General features: G+C 45.0%; 1 protein-coding gene across 1 annotated transcript in view; it reads left to right on the top strand.

Moving 5' to 3' along the window:
* Nucleotides 1-15000, top strand: part of ccser2a (coiled-coil serine-rich protein 2a) — a 72303-nt gene that overhangs the window by 24771 nt on the left and 32532 nt on the right. The window contains exons 2-4 of the mRNA XM_080848655.1: nt 2814-3986; nt 4065-4332; nt 4896-5098. Coding sequence (XP_080704781.1) covers nt 2850-3986; nt 4065-4332; nt 4896-5098 — 1608 coding nt within the window. The 5' untranslated portion in view covers nt 2814-2849. The remainder of the gene's footprint in view (nt 1-2813; nt 3987-4064; nt 4333-4895; nt 5099-15000) is intronic.

Raw genomic sequence — 15000 nt, 5'->3', positions numbered from 1 at the left:
GTTTTTATGTATTTAGGTTAGAGAAGCTTGGTCTCTTGTGGGGAGTATTGTATGCTAGTATCGGGTCGCTTGAATTAATTAGATTAAAAGTGAGAGAGAGAGAGAGAGGGAGAGAGAGAGAGAGAGAGAGAGAGAGAGAGAGAGAGAGACAGAGTTGTGCCTCACTCCCATTTTGTTCTCTCCATCTTGTTTTCCCTTTCCTTCCTGCTGCCCCTCTCTCCATGCACCCTCTTTCCCCTCCTCATTATTTCCCTCTACTTCTCCCTCTCTCCCTCCATCTTAACCATGGAAGTGTGTCAGGTTTGGCAGGGGGAGGGGAAGGGAGGGGCGGGGGAAGGGAGGGGCGGGGGAGGGGGAGGGGCACACAAGCTGGACTGGTCTGAAGAAGGGGAGGAAGAGGCCCTGGCACACACGCCCTCATTATTTCTCATCCATCCACCTGTCCATTCATCCATTCATCCATCCATTCATCCATTCATCCATTCATACATCCATCCATCCATCTTGCCATCCTCAAGTATTCATTTCTGAAGGAATAAGTAAAAGAGGTTTTGAGGACTTACCATCGTGTTTGTCTTTTGTAGAAAACAGACAGTGTGTGTTTGAAGAGTGAGTTATCAAGGAAGTGAGGGATATGAAATGACTGATAGATTGGTAATGGGCCCTCATACACACACACTCACTTGTGATGGAGGGGTAAAGAGGCTTTGGCCATCGCTGCTATGGATGACCTGATTACCATTGGCTGAGGGGGATTAGAAGAGCCTTGTTTTGATTGGCTGAGCCAACTCGGTTAGTCTCTCTCTCTCTCTCATTCATCACTCTCTTCCTGTCCTCTTGCGGCGATGTGTGACAGTAACAGTGTTATCACATAGTGGAGGATATTTGGGTCAGTATGTGACGAAGGGTCTTGTCTTTTACTATGCAAATGCTCACACACACGCTCACACAGACAGACAGACAGACACACACACTCACGCTCACATGCAATTATTGCGATGATGCATGAAGATCTTCCTCGAGTTGGGGGATTCCGTGTCTGTCTGGGTCATGGGGCATGTGTGTGTGTGTGTGTGTATGTGCGTGTGTGTGTGTGTGTTTGTGTGTGTATGTGTGTATGTGTATGTGTGTGTGTGTGAGTGTGTGTGAGTGTGTATGTGTGTGTGTTTGTGCGTGTGTGAGAGTATGTGTGTTTGAGTGTATTTATGAGAGCAGGAGAGAGCATTCTATGTGGACTGTACTTATGAACAGCTCAGACTAAATGAGTTATGTATGTGCAGTAATACATTATAAAATATGAACTTCATCATAAATATTGAACTTAATGGTCCAGCAGCATAACCCGTCTGTAAGTGTGTCACTCTATAGTCACTCAAGAGGCAGGTGCATAGCCTGACCTGACTGAGAGAAAGCAAATCATCGAGAAAGAAACTGATTGAAGACCATGAATGAAAATGGAGCAACACACTCACACTCACACACACACACACACACATATACACACACGTAAATTCATACAAGCAAACATATCTCTCTCTCTCTCTCATACATACCCTTGCCTTAATTGCCCATGTTCTCTCTCTCTCTCCATTAGTGCATCTCTATGCCACACGTGTCCCTGTCTCCTCCACTCTCAGTTTATCTCTTGTCACATGCATCTGTCAGCTTTTAGAGTCTCTCCTAGGGCTCCTGATTAGGATTTCACTTTTCCCCTTTTGTTTAGAATTACTGGCAAGTCTTTGTTACAGTTTGCTTATCTCTCCATCATTCTCTCTCTCTCTCCCTCTATCTCTCCTCTTTCCTTTAAGAGGGGATTACTGTCAACACAACCCCCTGTTTTCATGCTCAGGCGGTCACATGATGCTCACTAGGATCAGTAGGCACGGAATCTCATGCGTAGTGTGTATAGCGGCACACTCAACCCTGCCATTGTGTGTGTTCACTCAAGAACCTGTAGCGTTGGGATCATGCGACACTTTCCTTTTTGACTGTACGATATTGACCATAGATGTGCATTTTTTATTAGTGTGTGTGATGTATATAAATATAGATATATCTCACCAGTATTTGTGGTGCATGCGCGTGTAAGGTATGCTAAGCTAAAAGTGCAAATCCCCCCCCCCCGCATGTGAACTAATGACCTCTGGGCTGAGAGCTGCAGACTGGTGGCTGCGCATTCTGCAGCGTTGCATGTCGTGTTCCAGTCTGCATGCTAACGAGATACCTGTACTCATCGTATGTGCATAGAGAGGGGAAGGGAACTTATCAGTTTGATCAGATTTGCACACATACTGTAAACACATAATGACACAGGGCATAGATATGGCCTCATTGTTATTTACTGTTAGTCATTGAAAATGAGGAAATTATTGTTGTCCATAAAGCAATTTAAATATTTCATGGAATCACCAAAAGGAAACTCCTACCTCCTCAACTGCTAACTGTCCTCCTCCTCCTCCTCCTCCTCCTCCTCCTCCTCCATCATGTTGTTTATACATTATTCAGTTCATCTAAATGTCAAGTGCCTGTTTTGAAATGGAACAGCTTTATGCTGGCAAAGGCTCAGACTAACATTACTAAGCCTGTTTTCTCAGGTGGATTGTGACATTTGTGCTGCCATTTGTTCAGCATGTCTTTTGTTTAAGCAGGAAGTTGGCTAGATCTGAATTTAAGAGTGCAGTGAAGTGTTTAAAATTGAATGTTTATGTAACACTGTACTGGCATTTCACAGTTTTGTCTCTAAAGTATTTTTTTCTCTCTCCCCTCCCTTCCTCTCTCTCTCTCTGTCTTACTTTCTTCCTCCTTGTCTCCAGGTCATTAGATAACTCACACCTCCATGATTCCGCTCAATGCTGATGGAAGAGAAGGCGTCTAGCAAGCCCTCCATGGTGTCCAGACTGCCGAAATTTGGTGCCCGCCCGTCGGGTGGCACCACTGCACCAGTGGCCAATGGCTCTGCCCACGTGACACCCAGCTCCGAGGGCAAGAGCGAACCGCCTGGGAAGCCCAACGGGTTGGTCCGTACCTCGTCCTTCTCGCTGAAGTGGAGAAAGGAGAATGGGGGTCCCGTGTCGGCCCAGGGCCCAGAGCAGGGCTCCACGGCTGGGGAGAAAGTCGAGGGCCGTGGGCCTCTTCAGACCTCTCCGGGGCCGAGGGAGATCAAGAAGCCTGCCACTCCCTGCACCAAGGCACGCCGCTTCGGCACCCCGGTGACCATCAGCAGCCCCAAAGCCATCCCCAAGCAAGCCTCCAAGAGGAACCAGAGTCCGAAACCCACGCCAAGGCAGTCCCCCTCCAGCCACCCGCCCAGCCCCCATAGCAACGGCCCCAAACCGACCCAGAACGGAGCGGGCGGTGCGGGCTCGTCCTCAGGGGCCAACAGGGTTCCAGGTCTGCTGCGTCCCCGTGCCAGCTCCATGTCCCCCCGCAGCAGCTCTCGGGACAGCCTGTCCCAGTCCAGCGACAGCCTGAAGACGCTGGCGCTCTCGTCCTCGGACAACATGGTGCGTTCGCAGAGCTTCACCCACTTCAAGCAGCTGCCCTCGCCCACCAGCGAGCCCATTACCCGCTCCTTCTCCTTCAACCGGGCGGTGGAGCTGGCCAAGCCGCTGGCCAACACCCAGCTTCGCCCGCCTATCCTCAGGCCCCCACTGGTCCTCACCAATGGCCGGACGTCGGGGTTGCAGCAGTTCGGCAAGGGGGGCTTTCACGAGCGAACTTCTGCGGGGGCAACCGTAGGGTTGGGGGGGTGCTCCACGCCTCCCAGCGCCCTGAGGAAGCCCCTCCTGCCCAACTGCGTGTTGACAAAGCCCTCAGGGCTGGCCTACCGACTGACACGGTCCGCCGGGAACAAGCCACAGCGCCCTCTGCTGGCTGGGAGGACAGTGGGCGAGGGGAAGGCGGAGGAGGGCAAGGGAGACGAGACTGCCACCAACAGCGACGTGTCACCACTCACCTCCCCAGAGCTCTCTGTTGACAGCGAGAAGGTTCGTCTGAATGCACTGATGCTTCTTCATGTTCTGGTTCCCAATTTCCTTACCTTTAACTCCTGTTTTTTTCTCCAGGTGCTAGGTTCAGATGATCCTTCTGAGGACCCCTCCTATCGAGGGGAGAAGGACCCTAGGTCTCCGTGTCAGGGGGAGGTGTTGGAGGACATGTCCCTCTCCTCAGCCTCGTCCCTGGAGAGAAACGATACCAGTGAGGAGTTCCTTGATGACTTTGACAACCAGGGGGACCAATCACATGACAGCATGCCTGACAATAGACAGCGATTGGCAGCATCCAGCCAGGCGCGGCTCCGCAGTTTTCTGAGTGAAACCATTGACTGGACAGGTGTCAATCCACCAGTTATGAAACATACACTGCAGACTATAACCTTTGTTTCACAGATGGTTCATTACAAAGACAAATTAGCATGTTATGCTAGCCGACGTTGTATTTTTAACATAGTAAACAGTAAACATTATGCTGTTAGCTGGCATATGTTGAAGCCACGTCTTAAGGCTATGAAATGGTGCTAATTAAACTTCTATTGCCGTACATGATAATCCACTTAAGTAATAAAGGAGTGTGAGGAGCCTGTTTATGATAAGGATGATATGCTTTAATAGAATGATATCTAAACATACACACACACACACACACACACACACACACACACACACACACACACGCACACACACACAATGTTAAATCTACGTTCCACCAAGCGAAGATCAACAACACCAAACATGTAGCCACTTTAGTTTACATTGTACATCATTATTCAGTTTCCATTATACTCCTTTTCTTACCTTCTTCTGAAGTTTCATTTCTTATTACAGTAACCTTTTTAACCTTTGTAGAAACTCTTAGAGCTTATCTGGCAACCCCTGTCGTCTTGCCGTGTTCCCCAGCAGGGAAGGCTGATTATGGGGTGCAGAGTTCCTGCGCCCCTCTGGCGGGGTCTCCAGAGCCCGAGTTCCCCCCAGGCTCCTCTCTGGAGCTATCCCCCTCCAACAGCTCTGGGGGAACCTACATGTGGGACGAGGAGGGGTTGGAACCTATTGGACACAACACACACTGTTGCAGCAGCTATGATTCAGAAGGCATCTGTGGGGTGAGTACACTCTCTCACACACACACACACTCTCACACACACACACACACACATACACACACACACACACTCAAACTCACTCACACACCACACAAACATATATGCCCCCCCCCCCCTCTCTTACACACACACGAACACACACACAAACTCAGATAGAGTGCTTGATTTATGCAACACACAATTCAGACACATATGCTTACACACACACACACACACACAAACACACACACACACACACACACACACACACACACACACACACACGCATGTAAGTGGTTTCCACCACTCATCAATGAAGCACTCAATCTATGGGCAAAGGCAATCAGCCTGAGAGCTAAACATCGACTGCCATTTCTGGTGATGCGCACGCGAGTGTACACACGCACAGTCTTACGTAACACGTCCGCTGCACTTGTGTAACTCTGCTAATACTTAGCCGCAGAGGTTAATCTTAAAACGCAGCGATCCAGCGCTACACACTCTCCCTTTCAACTCTGTGTCAGGCTGTCCCCTGCTCAACCCCCTTCCTAGCCCCTCCATGCCAAGGCCTCAACGGTCCCTCTGATCCAGGCCTGGGCCCTGACCTATCCAGTGCCAGAGTTCCTCTTGGCAGGATCTCCCCGTCTCGCTTTCACCTGCTGCTCTCTCCTGGTGCATGAGGCTGGGCTTGTGCCTTAGCTTGCGTTTGGCCGCGCTCCCGCTGCTAATGAGGGCTTAGCTTCAACTCGTGACGAAGCGCTACACACTGGCTGGGTCACCCCACTCGTCAGACCATAGGGTGGGGGTAGTGTAAGTGTATGTGTATGTGGGTGTGTGTTTTTGTGGGTTGGTAAGGGGGTGTAAATGGATGTTGGGGGGATTGGGACGGCGGGGGGATGGGGCTGAAGAGAGTTTGGTTGGTAACGGTGCTCTTTGAGGAGTGGATTAAAAAGCCGCTGTCGCTCCTTGTGTCGCCTGGCACTGCTGGAGTGCTGATTGGCTCAGAGGAATCTATAAAGCGATTAATGGCAGAGAGTCCAAATGTTAATCAGCTTTATGCTTTTTTAACCAAGAGTGATTCAGAAATGCCAACCTATCACACTGGCCAATGCCCTGTTGTTGAGGCCTTGTGGCAGAACACGTGTGTGTGTGGGTGGGTGAAAATCCCCTCACAGTTTATGTGCTACACATATCAGAAATATACCTTTCAAGCTGACAGTCAGTTTTGATGGCCTTAATGGTTTGATTGGAAATCTGTAGTTAACAGGAAAAAATCTGTGTTTAAAGTACTTCCTTTGTGATGATGCTACATTTGTTCTCTGATATACTGTTTATATTTTTGTATCGATATACAGTACTTATAATTATAATAATCAGCACTTGGGCTAAAGCCTATAACTGTCATTTGCTGGAAAACGGTGAGCAATCCACACTTTTTCTTGCATGAAATCCATCAAGTTACAACTGACATCTTTCACATCCGATGGCACAAAATGTGACTATCATATCAAAACATTGAATGTGCCATGGTATGTGATATGACTGTAATGAAAGAGCACAACAGAGAGGCTTTATAGCTTCATGTGCTCACCCTCCCTTTTGTCTTTAAACAAGCTTGAAGAGCCCTTGTCAAGGGCTGGTACAGCCATGACAGGGAGTTGGTGAGAGACTAACCTCAAGTGGACAGATGGATGTACTACATGTTTATAGGAGGGTTAGTGAAAGTAATGTCTTTCTTTGTTTATATTTTAACCCTTTCTTTCCGTTGTCATGTTTAGTCCATGCTTTATATAATATAGTTAAAAAGGTACTTACTAACAGGCATTTGCTAAAATGACAAAACCTATGAAGATGTGTATATGAGGTCTTTGCATAAATCAATACAAAACAAAACACACAAAAGCGCTTGTGATCTGCACCAACTCAAGATATAGCCTTTCAGACTATAAACAACCCTGCAGGGGGCTGAGGCTCTGTTATTAGCGCTAGGCTAACACCTATTGTCTGTGAGCCAGTGGGAAATGTGCTGAGTCAGAGTGCTTAGCTTAGCGTCGCTGCTCCAGAATGGACTGGCAATGGCCCCTTCATAAACTGAAATTAAATGGATTGCTATTAAATGATGCCCCGTTTGTTTTGCCCACCGATGTGATTTGAGTTCTGGAATAAAGATGCTGTCAGTCTAATGGTTCTTGGCACCACGCATTAGAGCTCAGCCTCAGTTCCAGTAATGGCCTGTTGTTCACCCAGGGCTGCACTCTGCCCTGTAATGCAAGGGGACATTTTTTTTTTTCTTTATGAAAGCTCTTTCCCATTGCCAGTAAGACCTAAAACATTAAAGAGGTACAGGAATAGTGGAGAACAGAGTAGAAGAAGAGACTTTTATCATTTACATTTATCAGACATATTCATTTAAATTCAAAGTGAAGGGTGTAGACTCTATTCTCTCTTTCTCTCTTGTTCTCTCATTGTTCCTTCTATCTTTCTCTCCACTGTTTCTCAGATACCTCCGTGTTTCTCTGTCTCTCCCACAACCCCCACCTCTATTTTAAGTGTGCTGTTACCTAAAGGTTATAAGCCACGCAGTATAAAGTTAACAAACACTTGTTTGAGAGACTCTCTCAGCCTCCCATTCTCCTGACAGCAGGCGACGGAACAGTTGAACCTGTTAATTAAAGTACTCTATTTGTTGCAGCAGTATAACTATATAACTGTCTCAAGTCCATGAAGTGGCTTGTCTGTAAGCAGGCTATTTTTAGAAGGCCTGACAGCTCTGTGATTGTGTAGATTAGCGCTCCAACACTGAAGGCAAGGAATAACCCAAGGGCTGAGGATGGAACTGCTTTGTTTGATATGAACATTGTTGTCAGTGTCCTCACAAACAAATGGCGAGGACGTGAGAATGGGTTGGGGGCGGGAAATAAAACAAATCAATGGCTGTCCCAGTGCATGCCTCAAGGGGGCAGTGTGTTTCTTTAAGAAATGATCTCTTGGAGCTGAGTTGTCTAGTCTTCACAATTATGAAATTTTTGGCTCATGTTTTACATATTTAAAAAAAAAAAGAAGGAAAAAGCGCCTTCCTTTCACTCAATAATTCAAATGCATTAGAGTGCATGTTTATGTCAATATGATTGATTCTACTGTCCATCCATAGTCCTCATGCTTTCTGGCCTCTCCAATAGGAATGAGAAATTTGTAGCCTGTTGTGTTCCAAGAAAATCAAGTGGCTGGTGGAGGTGGCTGGCTGAACTTTGATTTTGACTTTTGGACTTTTGGATAGTCAACACCAATTAGCGCTGTTGTCCTTAGGCCTTGTGTTAGAGCGCAGCGTACGCCTTTGCATAGACTCATCTCCCCGTGTCCGCTCAGCAGATGAGCTCATGAACTCAAGAGCTCGCATCCACTGTTTGGTGCATTTGGAGGGGCTTTTTTTTCTCTATTTTAGCACCATTAGGCAAGCACCAGACTCAGGGTGCAGTGTGTCCTCAGCATACTAAAGGCTGTCTAATGGGCTGACCACATTAGGAGGAGAAGAAAAAAACAAAAAAAATCGTATTTGTTTACCGCTTCACTACTCTAGCGTCTTTTATCTGTTTTCGTCCCTTTCTTCCTCTCCTGGACCATTTGATTCTCTAATCCCTCCCTCACTCTCTCTTGTGGGATGCTTTACCGCTTGACTTGTGATAATATGCATTCATGTTTAGATTTTTCTGGCTGCACATTGCTTCTCCAACAGATCAATTAATTAGTGACTCAATAACTCAAGCACCTGTGGCTTTGTTTCCATGGCAATAAGCCAGTGTTGTATAGAGTGCCGATGGGCACTTTGTCAGTTCTAATTAAACAGTAGCTTGCATGCAGATACAACTACATCAGAATGCAGACCCATTGGATGAACCAATTTGCTGCTTATTCTACTTCAGTGTAGACTAAACTGCTGCAGAAGTCATGTGACTTCCAAAATAATAATGATGCCTCTCATTTGCTAATATATCTGCATAGCATCTCACGTTTTATGACAGCATAGTTTGTGTTACGTCTCCAATGGGTGAGGCTGAAATAAAACCCATCCACAATAAGGCAAAATCGAGTAAAATGGCCACTACGCTTCAGTCAAAGATACAACAATGTTTTTGGTTTGGTTGGCATTGCAAAAACAGATACCACCGTTTAATTCATGACAAAACTAGGGGGGTATTCCAGAATGTGACTTAATGAAACTCTGAGTTTGCTAACCCTGAGATGACAGAAACTCTGGGTTTCCCATTCCAGATAATAGGTAACTCAAACTTGGACTCTGTGAACCTAATCTGCTCGCTGCCAGGTGGTCTTGAACGCACCCTAAGTTCTCTCAATCTCCTCAATCCTGAGCTGTTCTTTCCTCATCAATGTTGAAGCCAAATTAATTTTCTCTATGTCAGGAGAGGATCTAGAGACCCTGAAGAAATGTGCCATCATTCCTTGATGACTACCTACCCGAACTTCACCATTTTATTGGGCCACTTATTCACCTGTAGGTACACCGATACCACTTTTTTACAAACCGATACGAGTACGAGTATTTTTATTTGTGTACATGCCGATACCGAGTACCGATACCGATACTTCCAAGATTTGGTTTCCATGAAAGATTTTATTTTATCCTCTGCAGGTTATGTCAAGCCTATAGTACAACATTAACAGAAGGCTTTCCCAAGCCAAAAATAAAGAGCTTTCTGGTTTAAACCAAAACAAAAAAAAGAGTCAATATCATCACATTAGACAAAATTTAAATATAGACAGATGGCAATTTAATTTGCTGCATAGTTAACAACACAGTCTGCTTAACAAAAAGTGAACAGAACTATCCTGGATGATAAGAACATGAGCACAGTTCAGTTACAAAAGGATCAACAACTCTCTTCCTCCCCTTCTCTCTCTCTCTCTCTGTCTGTGCGCGTGCGCGTTTTTGTCTTTTGAAATACGTCAGTAAAGATTGGTTGCTTGGTCTCTTAAGCCACTGGCATGAGGGAACTGTGTGTGCTTAGCACTATGGTGCGTCTTCAGATGTTTAATCAAATTGCTTGTGTCAAACGAAGTACTTTCCTTTCCGCCCCTCGACACTGTAACAGTGCAGATCTTACACTGTGCCTTACTCCTGTCATCATTTATCTTAAAATGAGTCAAAATCGCCGTTAAGGCAGCACAACGGTATAGCGATTTCTTACTAGAGTTTAATGTTGACAATGAACTGGGCTACGTTCTTGCAGCCAAATTGACACTTACCTGAAGTTTGACTGTGTTAGGGAAGTTGTTTGCAACCTAGCCAAAATAGCTATCACAATAACATTGCAGAGAAGTTAACGCAAAAGCACTTAATATTAGCATCAGGCGGAAAAACGATAAAAAAAACGTAATACTAGCATCAATGTCCAAGAGTGTTAAAACAACCTTGCTAACATCGCTAACGGGATGTCTTGCTAGCGGCTACTTGCTAGCGGGTGTGTATGACAAACTAGCAAGTCAACAAGATTCCTGAAACACAAGACAAGACAGACGTCCTCTTTTACCCTCACATGTACTCCTTTCGAGACCTAAATGCGTCCGGGTAAAAGAGGAGAAAACAAATACATTCCCGTCCCCGTCAATCAACCGTAGCAAATGGCAATAATATGTTATAGGCGCAGCGTCGCTAAAGACAGTAGGCTAGCCCCTACACTTTGCCTATGTAACAGCAGTTCTAAGTTAACTGCAAAACATAAAATAGCCGAAGATAGCACTTACCTTTACTGGAGGTCGTACGTGTTAAGTTTAAAATCTCTAGCGAAACCGTTAGCTTACGCAAGCCACCTCCACACATCGTATCCAAGCTGTTATTGAATTAATTTAAACTGCAAGTTCAACCTCAACTTATCTGTCTGCAATACCGCTCTCGCCCTCTATGCAACTCGCCGCTCTCACACCTGGCAGGCATAGACAGTAGAGGAGAAGAAAACACACGCGTTAAGACGCAACACTGGGTATCGGTTTTTGGTATCGGTAATGTAAAACGAGTACGAGTGTATTTTAACGAAGTATCGACCCGATACCCGATACTGGTATCGGTATCGGTGCATCCCTAATTAAAAGAAAGAGTGGTTAAATATTAAATTAATAAAATTCATTGATTCACACAAATTACTGAAAGTATTGCCGTTTGTTTAAGTTGGTTATCTTGGTCGTGTTAGTAGCCTTCTTGTTTACGTTTATGAACCTTTAAGAAGTGAACCTTCAAGTAAGCATACATCCAGACCATCCTCCGCACAGCAGATCATAGAGTCCTCTCATCCTGTCACTGTGAAACCTAGGGTTAGTGTGCACACACACAGCAGAGGCTAGGGCTATGCATAACAATGGTGTTTTGATTGGCTTTAGCCCAGCAGCTGAGTAAAAGGGCGACACTACTAATCCACTAATCAAGTTGTTGTTAGAATTGTTAGAAAAAAATCATGAATTTCAATGTACTGAAGGGCTAAGGGTTCTGTTTTTTTTGGTAACATTTTTGTCAAAATGTTTAATCAGACAGTAAGTCGTTATGTGTCTTACTGTATCTCTCTGAAAAATTATAAAAACAATGACATGTAATTCTGAAATGAAAGGCTGCATTTGCCTTCCACTTTTTCCCTGTGCCATAAATAACAAAAATACTTGGGACTACCATGGGTTGTGTACTTGGGTCTGGTATCTATTTAAAGGTAAGCAATGTCACTTAATTGAATTCATAGGCTTTTTTGGGAAAATTAAAGTCTAAATTAAACAAATGATAGGAATCAGATTGCTTCGCACCGAATCCTTCCGTATTAAAGTGTATGTCCCTGAATCGTATCGTAGCTTACGCAAATCTGAAGAACAGAATGATACATAGTGCCAGTGCTGTGTATCTTGCCATGCTGTTGTGCATAATCGGTGGCTGTCAAGTTTTACAGGTTGTGGATCAGTCCCCTTTATATTCTCAGATAGGTTGCAGGACATTGTGCTGTAACTCCACTGATTCACGGGAAGCACCTAATGCTAAATTACTTAAGGCCTCCCTCTTGGCAAGGGACTCTGCCTCTATAGACAGAGAGGATAAATTGCTGGAAGTGGTGCAGTTGAAAATGAGAATGGTGGCACTGATAGGTCAGGCAGACGGCCTGGATTGATCACCTGGGGCCGGGAGCAAATGAGTCAAATGATTGGATTGGTGCACAGATCTGGGTGTCTGCCAAGCTGCAGGTGAGCTGTAAAATACGCTTGTGGCTTTAGATATGGAATGGTTGAGGATCAGTGTATTGATTACAGCCACGCACAGTAAAAGCCATGCACACTCACATCTATGTCAGCAGGCACACACACACACACACACACACACACATGACACACATGCACACACACACACACACACACACACACACACACACACACACACACACACACACACACGCACACAGACACACACACACACACACACACACACACACACACACACACACACACACACACACACACACACAAACAACCAGTCACCTTCTTTGAAACATTAGAAAATGCACAGAAAAAAGTGCAATTGCATACATCACAGAATATGAACATGGTTTGACCACAATTGAGAGAAGAAAAAATTGCCACAGGGTTCCCACTTTCCAGTCATTAAATATTCAGTAAATTCATTGAAAGTGTTTGAAAGGTTAAAACTAATTGAATTGTGTCATATGTAGGTCTCCTGAAAGAATATTGTTATTTTAACTCTTTCATAGATAATGTTTGTGAATGTCTGCAGCAGGAACGTTTCCACTTGAAATGTCATAGCCTCTAACCAGCCTTTTAGAAAAGGAATGGGATGGAATGGAAAAGGTTGTTCAAGAGTTTTAATTCACTAATTAGGCCCAACCTGAAGTACGCAATTTTGTTGTACTTGTAGATTATATAAGGTCATGGAAATTTGAATAATGGTCCTTAAAAAGTCATGGAAAAGTTTCTTAAATGCGTGGGAACCCTGGCTTAATTTTTAGATACCGGCAACGAAAAACTGTTGAAAATATTGATATGTGCAAGGCTAGGCCCATTAGACGAGACTGAATGAGCACCTAATGGGATGCAGGGGAGTGCAGGGCACATTCTCTCTGCCTGTTTCACCCAGCAGGGGGGGATCAATGGACTGACTCCTCCGACAGCCTCAGCATGTCAGTGCAAACTCAGAACACTGAGAGATACAGATCAAACATGGCCAACGATCTGAGATGAATATTGATTTCAGGGATTTTGGGGGTTGTGTGTGTGTGTTTGTGTGTGTGCGTTTTTGTGTGTGTGTGTGTGTGTGTGTGTGTGTGTGTGTGTGTGTGTGTGTGTGTGTGTGCATGCATTTGTGTGTGAGTGTGTGTGTGTGTGTGTGTGTGTGTGTGAAAATATTGATTTTGGGGGTTGTGTGTGTGTGTGTGTGTGTGTGTATGTGTGCGTTTTTGTGTGTGTGTGTGTGTGTGTGTGTGTTAGGGGTGGGTATTGCCAAAGAAGTCATGATTCGATTCGTATCACGATTCACATGCCACGATGCGATTCTATCACGATGCATCGCGATACTTGAATTATTGCGATGCATTGCGATGCATTGCGAATTTTCACTGAACACTGTTAGAAAAAAATGAAGCCATTACCAGTGGCTGACTGGCTGTGTATGATCTGGATAGTGTGTTCAATTGATAACTCAAAGCAACTCAGTTCATACATAGCTGTATTTATTTAAACGACTTTTGGAGGTTACTTAACACAAATATTATTATTACTGGATACACTGCATGTTTGGTTTATGAATGACTTGTCGCAGTATCGCGCGGCCAGAAATGCTTGATGTTCGCCAACCATTCATGCAATTAAAAAAAAAAAAAAAAAAAAAAAAAAAAATTTTTTTTTTTAAATTAATAATCGATACTTGGCGTCAACAATCGATGCAGTAGATCGTGAAAATTAGAATCGCGATGCATCGTCATGACGATTATTTGGCACACCCCTAGTGTGTGTGCATGCATTTGTGTGTGTGTGTGTGTGTTTGTGTGTGTGTGCATGCATTTGTGTGTGAGTGTGTGTGTGTGTGAGTGTGTGTGTGTATGTGTGCGTTTTTGTGTGTGTCTGTGTGTGTGTGTGTGTGCATGCATTTGTGTGTGTGTGTGTGTGTGTGTGTGTGCATGCATTTGTGTGTGAGTGTGTGTGTGTGTGTGTGTGTGTGTGTGTGTGTGTGTGTGTGTGTGTGTGTGTGTGTGTGTGTGTGTGTGTGTGTGTGTGTGTGTGCGCGCCTCGTCTTTTTTATTTCACTTTTTGAGAAGTGTTGCTGCTGCTGCTTCTTGCGTGATATTCTTGCGTAATATTGGCAGCGTTCACAAAAGTGTCATAGTTGCATTGAAGGTGGATGTGTGCACTGCAAGTGATTCTGACTGCTGTCATGACTGAGCAGGGCTCAATGATATCCAGTACTGTCTTTGCAGTATAATATGCACACTGAGCCCTATCTCAAAAAGAGATAGCTTGCCTTGTTGAATCTTAAACTATGCCAAGAAGACACAAATATGTTTTTTTTTCTGACCTCTATTGTGAGTATAAAACATGTCGAGGTTTTAAAAGAACCCTTAACCTCAAACCTGCCAGCAGAAGCCATTTGTGTTCACTGATTATGCGTTTTTTAATATTCCTTTCAACACGCCGTAGCACATTTTTTCCATTGCAATCTCCAATTTTGGACTCATCCGCAGTGGTGCACGAACGATGTTGTCCGTTTGGCTCGTCCTCTTGGACACTAACACCGTGTTATCTGCAGCCAGGCCGAGCTACGTGCTTCGCACCTGCCCACCAGCATAATCCTATTTTCCCGCGCGGCCCCTCGCGGGCTCTCTGAAAAGCGGGGGCAGTATTGCAGGGGGATCGCTGGAGCGGGACTCCCC

The sequence above is a fragment of the Sprattus sprattus genome, assembly GCF_963457725.1.
Source record: "Sprattus sprattus genome assembly, chromosome: 12".
Lineage (NCBI taxonomy): Eukaryota > Metazoa > Chordata > Actinopteri > Clupeiformes > Clupeidae > Sprattus > Sprattus sprattus.
This window is presented reverse-complemented; position numbering and strand designations above follow the sequence as displayed.